The sequence below is a fragment of the Bubalus bubalis genome, chromosome 9 (assembly GCF_019923935.1).
Source record: "Bubalus bubalis isolate 160015118507 breed Murrah chromosome 9, NDDB_SH_1, whole genome shotgun sequence".
Classification (NCBI taxonomy): Eukaryota; Metazoa; Chordata; class Mammalia; order Artiodactyla; family Bovidae; genus Bubalus; species Bubalus bubalis.
The window spans coordinates 96406236-96428259 of record NC_059165.1 but is presented as its reverse complement, the minus strand read 5'-3'; the positions used below and the strand labels follow the sequence as shown (position 1 = coordinate 96428259).

The following is a 22024-nucleotide window of genomic DNA, read 5'->3' as shown; positions in this document are numbered from 1 at the left end:
GGAGAAGGCAATGGCACCCCACTCCAGTACTCTTGCCTGGAAAATCCCATGGACAGAGGAGCCTGGTAGGCTGCAGTCCATGGGGTTGCTAAGAGTCAGACACGACTGAGCGACTTCACTTTCACTTTTTACTTTCATGCATCAGAGAAGGAAATGGCAACCCACTCCAGTGTTCTTGCCTGGAGAATCCCAGGGACGGGGGAGCCTGATGGGCTGCCGTCTATGGGGTCGCACAGAGTCGGACACGACTGAAGCGACTTAGCAGCAGCAGCAGCAGCAGCAGCATAATGATACATGGGCTTCCCTGGTGGCTCAGTGGTAAAGAATCCACCTGCCAATGCAGGAGATGCAGGTTCGATCTCTGGGTCGGAAAGATTCCCTGGAGAAGGGGATCTTCAAGGGACATTCTTGAAGATGTCCGATATTCTTGCCTGGAAAATTCCACCAACAGGGGAGGCCTGTGGGCTACAGTCCATGGAGTTGCAAAAGAGTCAGATACGACTTAGTGACTAAACAAAATGGGAAAAAAATGGAAGAAAAAATAATGATACCTATCCACCCTTATAGTATCATACAGATAGTTTCACTGCCCTAAAAACCCTCTGTGCTCTGGCCATTCATTCCCCTCTCCTCATCCTTAATCACTGACAACCATTGATTTTTTTCACTGTCCCCATAGTTTTGCACTTTCCACATCACCCCATTTTAAAGATAAGGAAATTGAGGCACACAATTGTGGTGGGGTTTGAACCAGAGCCCTCTCTGCTCTTCTTTTTGTCCCAAGTCCCTGTCCCACTCCTGATGCAGTGACCCCCACCCCCACCCCCACCCTATCCCTGCCCTGGTGCCTTGGAATAGGAGGGCTGTGGTTATTGCTCAGAACCACATCAGCAACTGGTGAGGTGTAGAATGTTCTTCTCCACAGTCCAGAGGTGAAGGAATCCCTCTGACCTCTGATCCCACCCTACCCCAATTAAAAAAAAATTTTTTTTGTCTATTTATTTGGGCTGTACCAGGTCTTAGTTGCAGCACACAGGGTCTTAAGTAGTCGCCTGCAGGATTTTTCAGTGGCAGCATGTGAGGGTCTAGTTCCCTGATCAGGGATGGAACCCAGGTCCTCTGCATCAGGAGCCTGGAGTCCTAGCCATTGGACCACCAGGGAAGTCTCCAGCCCCGATTTTGTGAACTCCCCTATGAGGATGAGGCCTAGAATGTGATCCACCCTGAGCCTTGATCCACCCTGGGCCTCCACTGTCCCCCCACCCCCATCCCCCAGCTCTCAGGTTTTGGCAGGAGGAGAAGTGTCTGAGACAGGTCCCAACTTTCTCATCATCACCCCAGCACGAGAGGGGGAGGGGCCCAGCTGCAGAGAGGCTTTCCAGATGCTGATCTTGGCAGGCTGTGGAGCTGCAGTGGCCTCGTTTCATCCACCCATGGGCTTGAGGCCCACTTTCAGCTTCAGGGATGGGGTAGGGAGGCCGCTGGGGGAGGCCACCCCTGCCACGTCTGCACCAGATGGAGCTGCAGCCCAGGCTCAGCTCTCTCTTCTAGATGAGGGAGACGTGCAGTGAGGGGAGGGGAACCCCCGTAGCCCACTTCAGCCCCGCTCCAGCAAAGTAATAACAGCTGACACATACATCATGCGCGAGTTTACTATCCCAAGTCCTGTGTAAATATCAACCCATCAGAAGCTCACAGCAGCTCCTTTAACGAATGAATAGACATGCTGCAATTTGTCTTCACATGGAAGACCACTCAGGAATGTAATATCTGAAACTTCAAGTTCTCAAAGGAACTAGTGGTGGGACTTCCCTGGAGGTCTGGTGGCTAAGACTCCAGGCTCCCAGTGTGGGAGACCTGGATTCGATCCCTGATCAGGGAACTAGATCCCACATGCTGCAACTAACAGCTTGTCTGCCGCAACTAAAGACCTCGAATGTGGTGCTCACTTCAGCAGCACATATACTAAAATTGGAATGGTACTGAGATTAGCATGGCCCCTGCGCAACGATGACAGGCAAATTCACGAAGCATTCCATTAGGAAAAAAAAAAAAAAAAAAGCCCTGAAATCCCACAACTAAGACATGGTGCAGGCAATAAAAGAAAGCAGTGGTATAGAACAACATGGATGAATCTCAGATGCATTGTGGTGGGAGAAAGAAGGCAGACACAAAAAGCTGCATACTGTATGATTCCCCTTCTGTTATTTCAGAAAAGGCCGAACTATACGGACAATGAATAACCAGGGATATATAGGGGCTGAGGGTGGAGGGAGGGGCTGACAACAAAAAAGCATGGTGGAATTTTTTGGTGATGGAACCTTTCTATAGTTTGATTGTGGTGGTGGTAATATGACTACATATGTTTGTGGAAATTTGCAGAACTGTGCACTGTAAAAAAAGAATTTCTGTTTTTTTTCTTTTTAAATGCAGGTCATATTTTAATGTACCTTAAAAAAAAAACCCTTCCAAATATAGCTATAAATGTAACCAGGAAAAATACCTGAGATATGAATCTTAATTAACCATTAGTACATTACTTAAAAGAATTTTTTGAATCCTTAGCTTACTTCACTGGGTTCATAAAGGTATAAACCTACTTATTTTTCCATTTGAGTATTTTGTACTAAATGTAGTTTGTTTAGTCGCTAAGTTGTGTCCAACTCTCTTAACCCCATGGACTGTAGCCTGACAGGTTCTCTGTCCATGGGATTTCCCAGGCAAGAATACTGGAGTGGGTTGCCATTTCCTTCTCCATCTTTTTTTTTTTAATTGTATCTTAAATAAAAATCTTTCACAACTGCATTGCATTAGTTCAGTTCAGTCACTCAGTCGTGTCTGACTCTTTGCGACCCCATGTACTGCAGCACACCAGGCCTCCCTGTCCATCACTAACTCCCAGAGCCTACCCAAACTCATGTCCATTGAGTTGGTGATGCCATCCAACCATCTCATCCTCTGTCATCCCCTTCTCCTCCTACCCTCAACCTTTCCCAGCATCAGGGTCTCTTCAAATGAGTCAGAGTCAATTTAGGAAAAAAGAAGTATCTCAAACAGATGGGATTTAATACCAGGATTGGTTATGTTGATGAGAAACTGACAAACAGGGAGGCTATGTCCAGTGGGAGATGATGTGGGAAGCAAATGGGGAGAACGACTCTGGCTTGTTCCATCCTCCCACCCTCCAATCTACCCTTAGTGCCTGCCATTGACTAAATCTGGGCAAAAAGCAGTGGGCAAAAGAGGGGCTATCCTATGCAGGGGTCAGACCTTAACCATGGGGCAGGGACAGAACAGGGAGTGGGTGATCTGAGGGTACACAGGCTCAAGGCTGACACAAACCAAATGAGTAAAGGGGAACTATACCCCCATTCTACAGAAGGGAAAACTGAGGCTGAGAGAGCCCATGTGCCCTGCGGGGGCCTGACTCTCTGCCAAAACCTGGGAGGCTGGTTTTGAGCCTTTTTTTCTGCTCCAAACACCCACTTGAACTGAAGAGAATGGAAACATCTATGCAAATCATGCCCATCCCTAGGGGTTGAGGGGAGTGGAGAAAACCTCCATGGGGACTCCTCCTCCTCACCTGCTTGGCCGTTACCCACAAACTGAGCTGCAAAACAGCAGCTGTGTTGGCAGTTGAGGGTGGTATACTTTAAACAGCTCCCCCCAAGAGGTCAGAGCCCCCAGTCCAGCCTGCACCCATGGCCTTCATCTTCTATCTGAAGGCTGCCCCCCAATATCCCAGCCTTGACCTCTTGCCCTTGTGAAAACCCTGGCACAACAATGGGAGGCTAGAAATGACCAGACCTTGGGGGACCTTCCAGTTTCCAGTATATGCTCCCTAAATTGCCCTGATGCTGGGAAAGATTGAAGGCAAATGGAGAAGAGGGCGGCAGAGGATGAGATGGTGAGATGGCATCACTGACTCAATGGACATGAATTTGAGCAGACTCTGGGAGACAGTGGAGGACAGAGGAGACTAGTATGCTCCATGAGGTCGCAAGGAGTTGGACAAAACTTAGTGATTGAACAACAACGACGAAATTGCTATCATGCCCGGTGCCAGCAGAGACCCTCTCTGGTCTGCAAAGATTGATGCTGGCCCACTGGGGGCAGAGGCCACTACAATTGAGCCTTTGAGCCACAGGGAAGGGCTGGACACCTTTACCTTAAACCTCTACTCAGGCTTGGACAAAAATGGTCAAACTTTGAGCTTCTTGGTGTGCAGGTATGAAGGTCATTACCACCCTTTCATTAAGGCTTGCAATCAATATGCCTATGGGGGAGCCATGTGCAAACTGCTTCCTCTACATTCTATTTGTTCAATTACTATGTATTGAAACCTTCTGGGTGCCTGGCACCCTTCTCCTTCTTAGCAAAGGGATCCAACAGTGAAAGAAACAAAGATCTCTGTTGTCTAGGAGCTGATGTTCTCATGGAGGAGACAGACAAGAGGCAGGACAAATAAGAACATGATGTCATGTTAGGATGTGGTGGAAGTTCAGGAAACAATGACACTGGGAAGGTGGCTTAGACATATGGGGTAGGAACAGAACCATGATTTTTAGACCTAGTGTCACCTGAGAAGGTGACATGTGAGTAAAGATCCGAAGGAGGTAAGGGCTTCCCCACTGGCGCAGTGGGTAGAGAATCAGCCTGCAAGGCAGGAGACGTGGGTTTGAGTCTGGATTGGGAAGATCCCCCAGAGAAGGAAATGACAACCCACTCTAGTATTCTTGCCTGGAAAATTTCATGGACAGAGGAGCCTGGCGGGGTACAGTCCATGGAGTCGCAAAGACTCAGACACAACTGAGGCACTAAACACACACAAGGAGGTGAGGGAGTGAACCATGCAGATATTTTGGGGAGAGTGGTCCATGTAGAAGGCAAGACTAGTGCAAAAGCCCTGGGGCTGGTGTGAAACTGATAGGTTCTGGTGAGAAAACCAGTGCATCCAGGGGCTGCTGCTAATTGGTCAGGCATTACCTGGGCACAGGGTTAGCACTTTCAGAGTTGAGTTTCTTAATCAGGAGGTGGGACACACACAAACTCTCCTGTGATGAGCTGTATGGTTGTTGAGTTCTCTTTATTTCCATCCTCAGCCCCCACAATGTTCCCCCTGCCCCCAGCCACAGAGGGAGCCTAGAACAACCAGCACACTGGAAACCAGAGAGGGATAGAGAAGGGCAGTGGGAGGCAGTGGGGACAGGTCTTTCAGGGCCTTGTGGGCTCCAGTGGGGACTTTGGCTTTTGCCCTAAGTGAAAAAGGAGCCATAGAGGGTTCTGAACAGAGGAGGGACGTGATCTGAGTCAGGTATTTACAGGCTCTCTCCATTGTAGGGAGTGGGGAGATACTGTGGGGGCTGAGGATGGAAAGAAAGAGAACTCATCAACCACACAGCTAGTCAGGGGAGAGGTTGTGGGTGTCCCACCTACCAATAAGAAGACTGAACACTGAAAGTGCTAACCACCTGCCCAGGGACACCCGACCAGTTAGCAGCCGCCCCTAGATTCAAACCTGTGTCTATATGATTCCAGGGTCGTTGGGTAAATAATCATTCACTGGGTACCTTATTTGCCCATGACTTCAGTGGGCAGATCCTGAGACCCAAGAGACAGAGAGGATTCTGTTTTTGGTAACATACCTGCATCAGGGCTTCCCTGGTGACTCAGACAGTAAAGACTCTGCCTGCAATGTGGGAGACCTGGGTTCGATCTCTAGGTTGGGAAGATCCCCTGGAGGAGGGCACAGCAAGCCACTCTAGTATTCTTGCCTGGAGAATCCCCATGGACAGAGGAGCCTGGTGGGCTATAGTCCATGTGGTCACAAAGAGTTGGGCACGACTGAGTGTCTGAGCACTGGATCAGGATGATGAATGAAGGGATTCACTCAAGAAGGGGAAGGATACTTAGGGAGTCTGGATGGACGTGTACACACTGCTATATTTAAAATGGAAAACCAGACTTCCTGGTGGCACAGTGGATAAGACTCCACCTGCCAATGCTGGGGACATGGGTTCGATCCCTGGTTCGGGTAGATTCCACATGCCATGGAGCATCTAAGCCTGTGCACCACAACTACTGAGCCTGTGCTCTAGAGCCCACATGCTGCAATTACTGAAGCCCGAATGCTGAAGAGCCCATGCTCCACCGCTATGAGAACCTTACACACCACAGGAACAGTCCCCAGTCTTACAACTAGAGAAAGCCTGTGTTCAGCAACAAAGACCCAGCCCAGGTAAAACTAAACTAAATATGTAAAAACTAAAATGGATAATCAACATTTATCCATACAGTACAGGATCTACTGTATAGCACAGGGAGCTCTGTTCAATGTTATGCAGCAGCTTGGGTGGGAGGGGAGTTTGGGGGAGAATGGATACATGTATATGTGTAGCTGAGTCCCTTTGCTGTCCACCTGAAACTATCACAACATTGTTAATCAGCTCTCCTTGAATATAAAATAAAAAATTAAAAAAAAAGAAACATGTATTGAGTCCCTACTGTATTATAGGCACTATACTGGCTGCAGGGGCCAGACAGAGCAAAATTTCTGCCAAGGAGGAGACAAAATTTCTCCTCTAATGGGGGAGACAGACAAAAGACATTTTAAAAAATCCAGGAAGTTATATATTAGAATATAAATACTGATGAAAAAAAATAGGGCAGGATAAGGGCTTCTCCAGTGGCTCAGACAGTTAAGAATCTGCCTGCAATGCAGGAGCAGAAGGAGACACGGGTTCCAGTCTCCCAACCCAGGCGACTGGGTCGGGAAGATCCCCTGGAGGAGGGCATGGCAACCCACTCCAGTATTCTTGCCTGGAGAATCCCATGGACAGAGGAGCCTGGTGAGCTACAGTCCGTGGGTCACAAATAGTCCGACATCACTGAGCGACTAATAAAAAGCAAAAAATAAAACCTGCTATTGTTCACAGTTGCTAATTCGTGCCTGACTGTGACCCCATGGACTGCAGCATGCCAGGCTGCCCTGTCCTTCACTATCTGCTGGAGTTTGCTCAAATTCATAACCGTTGAGTTGGTCCACGTCAAAAAAAAAAAAAAAAAGCCTTTAAAGAGAAAGAAAAGTATGATCCAGGCTGAAGGAACAACAATGCAAAGGCCCTGAGGGGGGGGTCAACAGAAATGAATGAGTCAATAAACAAAGCCTGTGGCCACTAGGAAGGTCCAGCCACTCCCTCAACCCTCCCCTCTCCCCACCTCCTGCCCCAACTTCTGCCCTTTGCAACTGCTATTTCCTCAGCCTGGATCACATTTTCTCCTTTGGACAAACTCTTGATGGAACTTTAAGCCTTAGCTCTCAGGTTACAGCTTCAGAGAAGTCGCCTGTGAGACTCCTGCCCCCATGGGTTAGGTGTTCTTCCCCTGGGCTCTTAGAGACTCTATAGACTTCCCTCCCCCATTCCGATCTCTCAGCCTTGTGCACTGAGCTGTGAGTATTTTCAAGGGTGTCTGTTGGATTTACCCCAGCGGTACACAGTAGGTGCCCACTAAATCATTAAGTAACTAAGTGCCGTCCCATCCTTCACCACATAAAATCTAAATTCTCTTGCCCGGGACAGACTTGGAGAAGCTGCCTGTAAAATAATAAACTGGTTCTCAGAGAAGAGACACAGCTGGTTGTGGCGGTGGATTCTGGGAAGGGAAAGGGGTGTGGGGCGGGCCCAGCAGGGAACAGAGGTTGGAGGAGACAGATTTTTCATTCACTCTAGTTTTCTTTATGCAGTTTTTGAAATTTTCTTTACTAGGTGTGTGAATTATGCAAACATAAAGTGAATAAACAAGACTGTACAAAATAAAGGATTTAAAAGACCTTTTGAAATTGCAAAGTGTGTGAAGTTTAAAACACATATTCACAGTTCTTACAAAAGTAGAGTACACAATGAAATATAACATTGTAAATTTTCATTAATACTTCACAAAAATATCCCTATGTCATATATCAGATGAAAATTAAAAAAAGAAAAGAAACAATGTCTTACATCTTTAGCACAGCATTCAGGTCCTCCAGTGCCCACCCCTTTCCCTGCCTTGGTTCTTGTCCTGATTTGATGACAAAACTCACCTTCAATTAATAATAATAATATAATAATGCTCTGCATGTTTCACGCATAGACATGCTTTGCCTCAATCATTTCTTCAAATCTTACAACCTCCCCATCTTCCAGATGAGTACACTGAATTTGTCTCTGAAAACAGGTTCTTAGCCACTGAACTCGGTCCAAATCGCACTGGCAGCCAAATGCTCAGGTCTAGCCCTGCAAGGTCCGTCTAGTCAAGGCTATGGTTTTTCCAGTAGTCATGTATGTCATGTGCGAGTTGGACTGTGAAGAAAGCTGAGCGCCGAAGAACCGATGCTTTTGAACTGTGGTGTTGGAGAAGACTCTTGAGAGTCCCTTGGACTGCAAGGAGATCCAACCAGTCCATTCCAAAGGAGATCAGTCCTGGGTGTTCTTTGGAAGGAATGATGCTAAAGCTGAACTTCAGTACTTTGGCCACCTCACGCGAAGAGTTGACTCATTGGAAAAGACTCTGATGCTGGGAGGGATTGGGGGCAGGAGGAGAAGGGGACGACAGAGGATGAGATGGCTAGATGGCATCACCGACTCGATGGACGTGAGTTTGAGTGAACTCCGGGAGTTGGTGATGGACAGGGAGGCCTGGCATGCTGCAATTCATGGGGTCGCAAAGAGTCGGATACGACTGAGCGACTGAACTGAACTGAGCCCGGCAAGAAAGGCTGTTATGTGCTCGTGGCGCCGCCTGGAGGCCTGATGGGGAACGTGGCAAAGAACCTAGAAAAGGAACATTTGGGGCTTCTCTGGTGGCTCAGTAGTGGTAAAGAATCGGCCTGGCGATGCAGGAAACACGAGTTCGATACCTGATCACGAAGGACCCCACATGCCCCGGAACAACTAAGCCTGTGAGCCAAAACTATTGAGCCTGTGCTCTAGACCTCAGAGGCCTCAAATACTGAGTCCACGCACCCCAACTACTGAAGCCCACTCTCCTAGAGCTCCGTGCTCGGCAAAAAAGCCACTGCATTTAGAAGCCCGTGCCCCACAAGCTCGCGCACCAAGGAAGAACTAGCCTAAATAAACAGATAAATGAATAAAATTATTTTTTTAAACGAGCATTTGGATTTCTGTTGTGAGGGGGGACGAGAGAGCAAGCTAAGATCTGTGGACTTCCCACTGTGCTCTCTGAGAACTCGGGCTGTATGAGAAGCGACATCTTGGCCAAGGAGATGAGGGAGACACATCCCTAACCTGAGGCATTGAACGGGGACATACCCTGGGGATCTATCCTCCAGGTCCTATCCTGAGGGCTTTCTGCGGGAGATAAAGCCCTGCATTTAAACAAACAAAAATCCACGTTCCTGTAGAAACCGCAGCTTAGAGTCTTCGGGGCCTCAATGGGGTGGGACCTAGAGGGCGTGGCCGACATAAAAGCGTAACAACTATTGGCCATATTCCCTTTAGTGCCCGCCCCAGAACTTTTTTTTTCATACTTAACAGCTCATTGGCTGAATGAGGAGCGTGTCCTTTGAGTAGGGAGGTTTCATTGGCTGGATTCCCTCGGCTCTTTGGGGGCGGGACCGAAGAAGGGGCGGTGTTTCTCACTGTGGGCTCGCACTCCCGGGGTTGCAGAGGGTTCTTAGGCCTGCAGAGAAAATTGAGGTTGGGGGGTTAGTCTTGGGGCGGAGGTGGGGGCACGCTGAGGCGAGCCCCGCGGTCCTCGATCTTGCATGCCCCGCTTTCCTAAGCCGAAAACAAGCCGAGCAGGCGGTGTCGCGGGCGTGACGTCATCTAGAGGCGTCGCTAGACTCCAGAGGAAGCCTTGACCTCTCTAAGCGTGGAGAGCTACGCGAAGATGCAGCAGCTAGTCCGGGCCGGGGCCCGGGCCTGGCTTCGGCCCAGGGGCTGCCGGGTGAGGCCGAGGACGGAGGGCGGGGTCGGAGGATAAAAGTTGGAGGGCCCGGGGGCTTCTCTCTCATTCCCGCCCACCGTTTACAGGGCCTGAGCGCGCTGACAGAAGAGGCAGTGCAGTCGGCGGAGAAACCAGAACCCTTGGCGAGCGCAGGTGAGGTTGCTTGGTCACCCCAGGAAGGGTGGCGACTGGGAACTCTGACCCTTACTCCTGACTTCCCAATCATTCCAGGTCCCCAGGCACCCGTACTGCGCAGGTGCGAGCTCCCGGTACCCCTGCACCGGCGTCCGGTGCAGGCCTGGGTTGAATCTCTGCGGGGCTATGAGCAGGAGCGCGTGGGTCTGACCGAACTGCACCCAGACGTTTTCTCTACGGCGCCCAGGTCAGTGGGAGCTGAAATGGTGAACTGGGTGGCAGAGGGATAAGGATCGGGGGTTTAGGAATCAGGATGACCTGGGTTCAAGCCTCATTTTCTCCAGCTGTCAAAAGGGAATGATGGTTTTTCTTGCTTCAGAGTTGTGTGAAGGTGAGGGTTGAGAGGTAACGTTCTTTGTGGGTTAAGGGCACAGGGCTCTGTATCCCTAGTGACTGGGTTGGAATCCTACCTTCCCCCAGTGTTTCGATGTCTCCATTCTGTCAAACCTCAAGAGATTAAATGAGATAATTCTGGCCCGTAATACGATCTGTAGAAATGTTGATTATTGTTGCTGTTATTGGTTTTTGCAAAAATGGGCACTAACAGTGGTTAAGTCCGTACTGTGTGTCTGGCTCAGCCTATTTGCATTTTATTTTTATTTTATTTTAACTTCATTTTTTTTTTCTTTTTTTTGGGCCATGTGGCTTGTGGGCTCTTAGTCCACTGACCAGGGAGTGAACCCAGGCCCTCCATAGTGAAAGTGCAAATTCCTAACCACTGGGCTGCCAGGGAATTCCTTTTTATTATTTTTTATTCTTATTTTGTAGCTAAAGAAACAGCACAGGCAAGTTAAGAAATCTACCTATGGTCACATAGCTTGTAAACTATATACTCAACAGTATATGGGCCAACTCCCAGGACTAAGTTTCCACTTGCAAAGGAGTTTGATGTCTCTTATGTCTACTGTGTCTGGCAGATAATAACTGCTGTTAATTTATTACTATAATTTTTGTATGGTTTGTCCCCTGTTTTTACAGAATCCCAATCTGCTAAGGGGTGACCAAAGGAAAAAAAAAATTAAAAACAATGTATTTTGGGACTTCCCTGGTGGTTAAGACTCTGAGCTACCACTGCAGGGGACATGGGTTCCATCACTGGTTGGGGAAATAAGATCCCACATGCTGCAAGATTAAAAAAAAAAGAGAGAGAGAGAGAAAGCATTTTATTTATTCTGTAAATACTTAGGAAGTGCTTACCAGGTGCCAGATTCCATTCTGGGTGTCAGGGATATAGCAGTGAATGAGCACTGAGGTTGCTGATGTTGCTCCCAGTCTAGAGCTGGGACGGCAAACTTATGTAAAGAGCCAGGGAGTAAATATTATAGGCTTTGAAGGCTGTGTAATGTCTCCATGGCAACTACTCATCTTTGCTGATGCAATACAAAAGCAGCCGTGCACAATGAGTAAGTGGATGAGCGTGGCTGTGTTCTAGTCAAGCATATTTACAAAAACAGGCAGCAGGCCAGACTTGGCCTTTCTAACCATAAAATACGTCATTTGAAATGCCGGGCTGGATGAAGCACAAGCTGGAATCAAGATTGCGGGGAGAAATATCAATAACCACAGATATGCAGATGACACCATATGCTGCTGCTGCTGCTGCTAAGTCACTTCAGTCATGTCCGACTCTGTGTGACCCCATAGACGGCAGCCACCAGGCTCCCCCGTCCCTGGGATTCTCCAGGCAAGAACACTGGAGTGGGTTGCCATTTCCTTCTCCAATGCATGAAAGTGAAAAGTGAAAGTGAAGTCACTCAGTCATGTCCGACCCTCAGCGACCCCATGGACTGCAGCCTACCAGGCTGCTCCGTCCATGAGATTCTCCAGGCAAGAGTACTGGAGTGGGGTGCCATTGCCTTCTCTGATGACACCATATAGCAGAAAGCAAAGAAGAACTAAAGAGCCTCCTGATGAAAGTGAAAGAGGAGAGTGAAAAAGTTGGCTTAAAACTCAACATTCAGAAAACTAAGATCATGGCATCCAGTCCCATCACTTCATGGCAAATAGATGGGGAAACAAGGGAAACAGTGAGAGACTTTATTTTGGGGGGCTCCAGAATCACTGCAGATGGTGACTGCAGCCATGAAATTAAAAGACGCTTGCTCCTTGGAAGAAAAGCTATGACCAATCTAGACAGCATATTAAAAAGTAGAGACATTACTTTACCAACAAAGGTCCATCTAGTCAAAGCTAGTCAAAGTCTAGTCAAAGCCAGTAGTCAAGTATGGATGTGAGAGTTGGATTTAGAAAGCTAAGCGCTGAAGAATTGCTGCTTTGGAATTGTGGTGTTGGAGAAGACTCTTGAGAGTCCCTTGGACTGCAAGGAGATCCAACCAGTCTAGCCTAAAGGAAATCAGTCCTGAATATTCATTGGAAGGACTGATGCTGAAACTCCAATACTTTGGCCACCTGTTGGGAAGAACTGACTCATTTGAAAAGACCTTGATGAGGATGAGATGGTTGGATGGCATCACCGATGCAATGGACAAGAGTTTGAGTAGGCTCCGGGAGTTGGTGATGGATAGGGAGGCCTGGCGTGCAGCAGTCCACAGGATTGCAAAGAGTTGGACATGACTGAGCAACTGAACTGAACCAAACCATAGTTTGCCAACCCTTGGCACACCAGCCTGGCACCCCTGTCCAATGCGAGCCCCATGTGTAATTTCAGTTCTTCCAGTAGCCACATTTTCTTTCAAATAGCAAGAGACAAGTAAAATTGATTTCAGTAATATATTTCATTTGGCCTGATAAGTCTAAAATGTTGGGACTTCTCTGGTGGTCCAGTAGCTAAGACTCTGCACTCCCAGTGTAGGGGGCCCGGGTTGGATCCCTGGGCAGGGAACTAGATCCTTTATGCCACAACTCAGAGTTCACATGCCAAAACTAAAGATCCCACATGCCACAACTAAGACCTGATACAGTCAATTAAATAAATACATTTAAAATTTTTTTATTTGTTTATTTTTGGCTGCTCTGGGTCTTCAATGCCGCACGGACTTTTCTCTAGTTGTGGCGAGCAGGGGCTGCTCTGTAGTTGCGGTGCCCGGGCTTCTCATTGCAGTGGCTTCTCGCTGCAGAGCCTGGGCTCTAGGGCACCCAGGCTTCCGTACTTGTGGCCCCTGGGCTCTAGAGCACAGGCTCAATAGTTGTGGCCCACAAGCTTAGTTGCTCCTGGGCATGTGGGATCTTCCGTCTTAAGGATCGAACGTACATTGGCCGGCAGATTCTTTACCACTGAACCATCAGGGAAACCCAAAATAAATAAATATTTTTTTAAAAAAATGAAATACTGTCATGTAGTCCTGGCCGCTTTTTAGGGCTTCAGTAGCTGCACATGTGGCCATCCGCTGTACGGGACGGCATAGGGTGAGAGAGGCAAGCTAGTCTGTAAAGAAGTGACAGAACAGATGGAGCAGGGCTGGAGGTGGTGCGAGATGGGCCTGGAGAGGGACTGGAGCGGACCGCAGGGCCCTGGGACTGGATGGGAGGAGCCCAGGTTCTCATCTCATGGAGCGGGGAGGGTTTTAACTGCACTCGACCCTCTTATATCTCCTTCCTTCACAGGCTGGATATCCTGCACCAGGTTGCCATCTGGCAGAAGAACTTCAAGAGAATTGTAAGTGCCCCGGGCAGGGCAGGCGGGGTGAGGCTGAGGCAGAGGCCAAGGAAGGCCGTGCTGTGTCTTCTCTGGATGGCTGGCTCAGGCCCCATTTTCTCTCTCCTGAACCATTCCCCAATGGGCCATTTTCTTTTTTCTTCAGTGTGAGCACTGAGAATTTTTTTAAGATTTATTTTTATGTATTGCTAATTATACTCATGCCTTTATTTATTTGTTGGGCTGCTCTGGGTCTTTCCTGCGGCATGTGGGATCCAGTTCCCTGCCCAGGGATCGAACCCAGGCCCCCTGCACTGGAAGCATGGAGGCTTGGCCACTGGACCTCAAGGGGAGTCCTCCAACCCTGCTAACATCTTGATCTTGGACCTCTGGCTTCCAGAAGTGTGAGACAGTACAGTTCTATTGACGAAGCTCTAGTCTGTGCTCTTTGCGACGCCATGGACCGTAGCCCACCCCCACCCCCAGGTCCTAAGGATTCTTAGCCACTGGACCACCAGGGAATTCCCACTAGGCATTTTCTGAACACCCACTGTGCACTGGGCATTGTGCTAAGGGACATGACAGGCAAGGGCCCTGCCGTCGTGAAGCTCCCAGTCTAGTCAGAATGGGAGAGTGGGAGTCAAGCAGCCATGTCTATAAATGTTTCATTAGGGAAGTTGTCTCAGAAGAAAGGGGCATTTAACCTCAGGAGTGTGATAGGCAGGAGCTAAGTAGGTAGAGGGGGCAATGGGGCTGGCATGGAAGGAGTGGGAGCCGCACGGGCAAAGGCCTGTGGGATCAGAGGGAGCCCAGGGTGGCCCTGGAGGTCCGCAGGGGCAACATGGGGTGTTTGGATTTGGTGCCAAGAGCATGGAAGATGCCGTTCTCAGTCAGGGTCCCTGCCTTTCATGTGGCCACCTCGAGTCTTGTGAGCCCTGCCTGGCTCCCCATGGCCCTGGGAATGAAGTCATCAGCCTGGCATTGGAAGCCTCACAGGATCCCCCATCCCATACTTCTCCCTGATTCTAACCCCCACAGCTTTCCGCATATCCCACCTTCCTTTCATTTTTTAAATTTTATTTTATTCTTATTCTTTTGGCCACTTGGCTTGTGGGATCTTAGTTTCCAAACCAGGGATTGAACCCAGGCCCCTTGCACAGAGTCCTAATCACTGGACTGCCAGGGAATTCCCCCACTTGCCTTTTTTTAAAAGTTAGGTTGTTTTCTTCTTTAAAAAAAAAAAAATATATATATATATATATATTTATTTATTTTATTTTTGGCTGTGCTGGGACTTCATTGTTGCACGCCGGCTTTCACTAGTTGCGGCGAACAGGGGCTAATCTTTTTTGTGGTGTACCAGCTTCTCATTGCAGTGGCTTCACTTGTTTTGGAGCATGGACTCTAGCGGCGGGTGGGCTTCAGTTGTCGTGGCACACAAGCTTAGTTGTCCCAAGGCATGTGGGATCTTCTGGGACCATGGATTGAACCGGTGTGCCTTGCATTGCAAGATGGATTCTTATCCACTGGTCCACCAGGGAAGCCCTTACCTTCCTTTTAATCACAACCACATGGAAATCATTCAAAAAATACAAAGCACCTACTGTGTGCCAGGCAACAGCGCCCCTGCCCTTCTGAGGCTGACGTTCTGGAGTGGAGGAGGGAGCTCTTGACTTCTTTATCCCTCCCTCCCTCCCAAAGCACTCTGTGCTTGACCTGATAGAACCCCAGTCTCTGTGCCTCCTCTCCAGCTCCCCAGCAGTGGGCCGGTCCTCCCAGCTCACTGCCCCGTCCGTGGGCCTGCTGCCTTTCGGCTGCAATGGCATCTGCCTGTGAACCTGACCCTCTTCTCACTCTGTGCCCACAGAGCTACGCCAAGACCAAGACCAGGGCCGAGGTGCGGGGAGGTGGCCGGAAGCCCTGGCAGCAAAAAGGCAGTGGGCGCGCCAGACACGGCAGCATCCGCTCCCCAATCTGGCGAGGAGGTGAGCAGGTCTGCCCATGTGTGTGCGGTCAGAGGTTGGCGAGATTGTGCACTTCCCCACAAGTCCCCGCAGCCCTGGCCTCAACCTCTCATCAGGCCGTGGCCACAGCCCCTTTCTGCCCCACCTCCCAGCTCACCTCTCCTGGCCCATACTTCACACAGCACCCAGAGGGATCTTCCCAAGCCTCCTAGCTCCTGTGTGAAGTCTGAGCCCCTCATCTTGGCCTTCCAGCCCCTGGTGGCTACAGACCCCCTTTCTGCTCTGTCCCTTCCATGCCTTCCTGACCAAATAGAGCTGACTCGGTCATCTTCCATTTGCTTGGCCAACTCGTCTCAACCTTCCCTGGGTTGGGAAGATCCCCTGGAGAAGGGAATGACTACCCACTCCAGTATCCTGGCCTGGAGAATTCCATGGACTGTGGAGTCACAGAGTAGGACACAACTGAGCAACTTTCACTTTCCCTTGTGTTTGGGCCATGCCTCCTCCAGGAAGCCCTCCATGATCCTCTTTGGGTCCCCTCCACCCCCTGAATCCCCTTGTGCTGCCCCACACAGCCCTGATTCCCTCTGCAATCAAGCCTCCGTCTGAATATGAATGAGGAAGGGATCCTATCAGGTCCCCTGCTGCCTCCCAGGGCCGAGCAGGGGCAGCAGGCGAGTAGAATTATCCTCACTCAGGGACTGATGGCTGAGGACACCAGGCCCCTCTGAGGCGAAGTTACCTGTCCCAGGCGGTGCCTGATCCATCCTCCGCTCTCACCCCTCCCTGACACCCCCACCCTCTTTGCTGCACTTCAGCCTGGCTGCCAGCAGCCTCCCCCCACCCACCTCTGGGCCCACCACTGGGGCAGATTTCTGACCTCCGAGCCCAGCTGGGGCCTTCACCCATTCACACATCCCTCTGCCCCTGCAGGAGGTGTCGCCCACGGCCCCCGGGGCCCCACGAGCTACTACTACATGCTGCCCATGAAAGTGCGGGTGCAAGGCCTCAAGGTGGCGCTGACCGTCAAGCTGGCCCAGGTGACAGACCGATCCTGCAGGAGCCACGTGTGCTGGGATCTGGCCTGGGGGGTGGGGGAGCCTGAGTAGCTGCAGGGGGGCCCAAGCGGCTCCCAGGGGGACAGTAGGAGACTCAACCCATCCTTTCCTCCCCCCAGGACGACCTGCACATCGTGGATTCCCTGGAGTTGCCCACCGCAGACCCCCAGTACCTGATGGAGCTGGCCCGCTACCGCCGCTGGGGCGACTCTGTCCTTTTTGTAGACTTGTGAGGGGGCTGCGCCGGGCAGGGGCGGGGGTGCAGGCAGGCTCCGTCCTTGGCAGGGCTCACCTCCTGGCCTCTATTTCAGAGAACACGAGGACATGCCCCAGAACGCCGTAGCAGCCACATCCGGGCTCAAGACCTTCAACCTGATCCCGGCTATCGGTGAGCAAAGGGCCTCAGGCCAGTTCACATCCTGTATCTATGACTCAATCACGGAGCGGCCCTGGGCAGTGACCACCCTCCCCAACACAACCCCCAGCTGGCCCAGCCCAGCCTGGGAGAATGATGTCTTTATTAAAGAAATGCTCTGAGGTTGTGTCAGTCCAAGCTTGGGTTTCAGTGCCGGGGTGGAGTGAGTCCAGGGGCCCCCTGGCTGCTCCCACCCAGCTGCTCACTCAGACACACAGGATCAGAGCTGCCCTGAGCAGGACCCCCGATCCATAGAGGGGTTGACTAGTCCCCAGAGCCCTCTCTTGGCCTCCTGATTGCAGGCCCAGCTGCCTCCTGGACAGCAGCACATGGGGGTCTCATAGTCATCACTGCACATAAGACCTCCTTCCTCCACTCCAGTCTGTTAGCCCACCCTGTCAGCTCTGTCTATGAACGTGTCCAGGATCCAACAACTTCTCACCACCCTGGGCCAGCCCCCAGCATCTCCCACTCTGTTGCTTCTGCCCTGGTCCCAGGCACCTGCTAACGGCCAAAATCTGTCCTCATCTCTCATCCCCCGCCCAGTCCCACTTATGGCCGCCAGAGGGCGCCTGAAGCACCTGAATAAGATCCCGTCCCTTCTCTGCCCACCACCCTCCAGGGCTCCCACTTCACCCAGGGTAAAAACCTGGCTTATCTGGAGGCCCACAGATCCTGCACTCCCTGCCCTCCTCTCCCCTCCCTCCCTCATCACTCCCTGCAGCCGCATGGACCCCCCTCAGTACATGTGTTTATTCATCTGGTCTGTTTATCATGTCTCCCCAACGGGAAGGTGAGGTGGGAACCCTTCCCTGGCACAGGGCAAAGTCAGGGTACCCTGGATGTTTTGGTTGAGGTTGATGAGCTGAGTACCACCCCTTGCCCAGGGTCTTCCCAGGGGTGAGCGGCTGAGCCAGAGCTTGAACCCAGACTGCCGGGCTCAGGACCCTACACTAGACTGCGGTGTCTCTGTTGGGGGAGGGGGGGCTGGCCCTAACTGTGCCCCCCTTTCCCCTCGCCCCCCCCAGGCCTGAATGTGTACAGCATGCTCAAACACCAGACCCTGGTCCTGACCCTGCCCACCGTCGCCTTCCTGGAACAGAAGCTGCTCTGGCATGACTCACGTTACACACCCCTCTACCCCTTCCGCCTGCCCTACCGAGACTTCCCCTGAGCCCCAACCCCGTGCCCCCCGGGGCACACAGAACACCCTCCTTCCTGCTCTGAGCCAGGCTAAGCCCTGGGTGGGCTTGGGAGACGCCTCCCCATCCCAGGCCCTCTGGTCCCAGTGGGAGGCTGAGGCCACACCCAGAGAGCAGCCAAGCAGGCATCAATACTGGGAAGAGGGCAGCTCGCCAGAGACCCACGTCTCTCTTTCATGTCAGATACATGTTATTTTGTAGTCAAAGAGGGGAAGCACAGCAGCTGATGCCGTTTTGTGAATAATTCCATTCGGCGCCTTCCCTGGTGCTGGGTGTCCCTGGGTGCCTAGCTGCCTCTAGACCCCATTTGTAGAAATGACCCAGGATCAACTTTGCCAGGGTGAGTCAGCCTCGGGGAGCACACAGCAGAGAAGCAGCCATCTCTGAGAACCCACTGGTGCTGCCTCCCAATCCCAGGCACTCTGACCAAGTGCTCATATCCCTGATGGGGCTTGTGGTCCCGTTTATTACCATCCTTCCATCCAGCTGTGGGCCTGATTCTCCAAATGGGTATAATGTGGAAACTGGGGCTTCCATCACAGGGACTTTCCCTAAACACGGAGTCAGGATCAATGTGGTCAATAAATGTGCAAATAAACATTTTTTAAAGACACCAAGCCAATATACTGATTCTTGAGTCTGCTGATGTTATCTGTCCCCCACCCCCCAAGTTATTATCTCTTTAATAGTCACAACACAGACTACAGAATAACGTGGTCGGTTTCTTTAAAGTTGGCTGAAACTGCCATCCGGCCTGCAGGCCCCCCTAGGCGGCCAAAGAGATCCATCGACTGGGCAGCTTGCCACCGAAAACATCTCTGGAATGCCTCTCGGGAGTCCCTTGAGAGCTCACAACACATTCTTTGAACGTCCTCAGTGGACAAAAATTGTGATCCTTAAAGTTTCAGATTTGACTGAGGGAAAAAGAAAAATCTGAGACTTCCCTGGCTGTCCAGTGGTTAAGATTCTGAGGTTCCAATACAGGGGGTGCAAATTCAGCCCCTGGTCGGCGTGCATGTATAGCTGAGTCACTTTGCTGTATACCTGAAACTAACACAGCATTGTAAGTCAACTATGTTTCAATTTTTAAAAATAATTTTTAAAATATTTTAAGAAGATAAAGCTATTTGAAGCCAGTAGTAGGAAGGGGTACAGAGGCTGGGTGGGGAATGCTGGGCTAAACCCAAGCCATTACCAGCTTCTGCCTGAGCCTCTCACTAGCTCTGCAGGGACATCGAGGCCCCAAGAAAGACACATCTGTTGTCCTGACAGCACCCAGCCCCATAACTATGTTTAATGGGGCTCAGTTGTCCACAACATGGCCATCAGGAAACAGTGAAGAAAGCAGTCAGAACCTGTTACCCCACACTGGAATCCCTTAGCCAGATCAAGGATGGAAAAAGTCATCAGAAAAAAATGACCTGGGGTCTAGAATTTTCTTTCTAATAATCAGGGCATAAAATGTGTGTGTTTCCTGGGCTACCATAAAGCACGACAGACTAGGAGGGTCTTTCCAGCTGGCTCTGTGGTAAAGAATCCACCTACCAATGCAGGAGATGCAAGAGACGCAGGTTCGATCCCTGGGTCGGGAAATTGCTCAGAGAAGGAAATGGCAACCCACTCCAGTATTCTTGCCTGGGAAATTCATGGACAGAGGAGCCTGGTGGGCTACAGTCCATGGGGTCACAAAGAGTCGGACATGACTGAGCACACAAAAACTAGGGCTTCAACAATAGAACTGTACTATCTCACACTTCTGGAAGAGGTCCAAGAGCAGGATGTTGGCAAGGTTGGAGGACTCTCCTGGTGGTCCAGTGGCTAAGCCTCCATGGTCCCAATGCAGGAGGCCTCGGTTTGATCCCTGGTCAGGGCACTAGATCCCACATGCCACAATTAAAGATTTAGTGCAACAAAATAAATGTTTAAAAGAAAAAGATGTTGGCAGGATCGGGAATTCCCTTGTGAGCCAGTGGTTATGACTCAGTCCACTGCAGGGGGGCATGGGTTCAATCCCTGGTCAGGGAACTAAGATCCCCAAACGCCTTACAGAGCATCCCTCCCTACCCCCCAAAAGAATGGGTAGGGGTGATTCCTTCTGAGTCTATGAGGCAAGATCTGTCCCATCCCTTTCCCCTAGCTTCTGGAGATTTGTTGGCGTCCTTGGCATTTCTTGGCTTGATTCATCACCCTTATCTCTGTCCTCATCTTCAAATGGTGTTGTCTGTGTGTGTTCAGATTTCCCCTTTTTATAAGAGCATTGGTCAAGCTGAGTTAGGGCCCATCCTAATGACCTCAACTGAACTTGACCATCTGCAAAACCCTGTTTCAAATAAGATCACAATCTGGGGTCAGCACTTTCCCCCCTCTTCCTGGGGAGAGAAGTAGTTGAACCCATGACAGGGAGTAAGGGGAAGGATGGAGCGAGACTGGCCATGGGGAGTGTAAAGTAGGCACTTGTGGCTTCACCACATGTCCTCTTCGCTGTTGCCTATTTTGAAATTCTCTGCAATTAAAATATTAAATAGAGATGTGTGAAGACATTTATTCAGGGAGCCGTTCTTATATGAAAATGCCTATCACAGGGGGACTTCCTTGGTGGTCCTGTGTCTGGGACTCCATACTTATACTGCTGGAGATCAGATTCAATCCCTGGTCATGGAACTAAGATCCCACATGCTACGCAGCATGGCCAAACAAACAAACAAACCTTATCACATCCTCTTACGACATTGGTTAACCCAGAGCCCAGAGAGGAAAGTGTCTTCACAACCTTTGAAAAATATCCCTGAAGGCAGAATGCCCACGCTGAGGCTGATCAGGCTTCAGAAAACTCAAATGAACTAATAGGGCTGGGAACTGACCCCAGGAGATCCAGAGGGTGAGAGGCAGGAGGCTCTGATGTGCAGTGAAGGTGTCTGCTTATTGATGGTCAGCATTGAAGCCCACTGGGCTTCCCTGGTGGCTCAGATGGTAAAGAATCTGCCTGTAATGCAGGAGACCTGGGGTGCATCCCTGGGTCGGGAAGATCCCCTGGAGAAGGGAATGGATACCCACTCCAGTATTCTTGCCTGGAGAATACCATGGACAGAGGAGCATGGCAGGCTTCAGTCTATGGGGTTGCAAAGAGTCAGACATGACTGAGTGGCGCACACACACACACACACACACACACATACAGAAGCCTAATAGGAGACATGAGAGGATAGGAGGACCCCAAGGGCTGAGAAAAGAGCCACAGCCCACACCAAAGATACCTCCATCTCAGATTTCCTTGGTGATCAGGTAGCTAAGACTCTGCTCTCCCAAGGTAGGGGGCATGGGTTTGAAACCTGGTCAGGGAACTAGATCCCACATGCCGCAACTAACACCCAGTGATGTGTGCATGCTGTTATGTCCAACTCTTTGTGATCCTATGGACTGTATCCCCACCAGGCTCCTCTGTCCATGGGATTCTTCAGACAAACTACACTGGAGTGGGTTGCTGTACCCGCCTCCGGGGAATCTTCCCAACCCAGGGATCAAACCCCAGGCTCTTATGTCTCCTGCATTGACAGGAGAATTCTTTACCATTAGCGTCACCTGGGAAGACCCAGTGCCGTCAAATAATAGTAATAATACATTTAAGAGAAAAGATGCTTCCATCTCAG

The 22024-nt window shown here is 50.5% G+C and overlaps 1 protein-coding gene and 1 non-coding gene across 3 annotated transcripts; both read left to right on the top strand.

Annotated features, from left to right (window-relative positions):
- Nucleotides 1–1941: 1941 nt before the first annotated feature.
- Nucleotides 1942–2045, top strand: LOC112587145. Its single transcript, XR_003111678.1, has one exon. It is a non-coding gene; the product is annotated as a U6 spliceosomal RNA (small nuclear RNA).
- Nucleotides 2046–9626: 7581 nt separating this feature from the next.
- On the top strand, nt 9627–18994 carry MRPL4 (mitochondrial ribosomal protein L4). 2 transcript variants are annotated; one of them, XM_025293548.2, is made up of 9 exons: nt 9627–9948; nt 10035–10101; nt 10180–10330; nt 13708–13759; nt 15606–15723; nt 16636–16769; nt 16880–16989; nt 17072–17148; nt 18204–18994. In XM_025293548.2, exons 1-9 carry the CDS (start codon nt 9892–9894, stop codon nt 18347–18349), a joined length of 912 nt encoding a protein of 303 aa, XP_025149333.1. In that variant the 5' UTR covers nt 9627–9891; the 3' UTR covers nt 18350–18994. The 2 variants fall into 2 exon arrangements, with proteins under 2 accessions (XP_025149333.1, XP_006044505.1); XM_006044443.3 differs by having other exon boundaries at nt 9629–9948; nt 16636–16742.
- Nucleotides 18995–22024: the final 3030 nt, after the last annotated feature.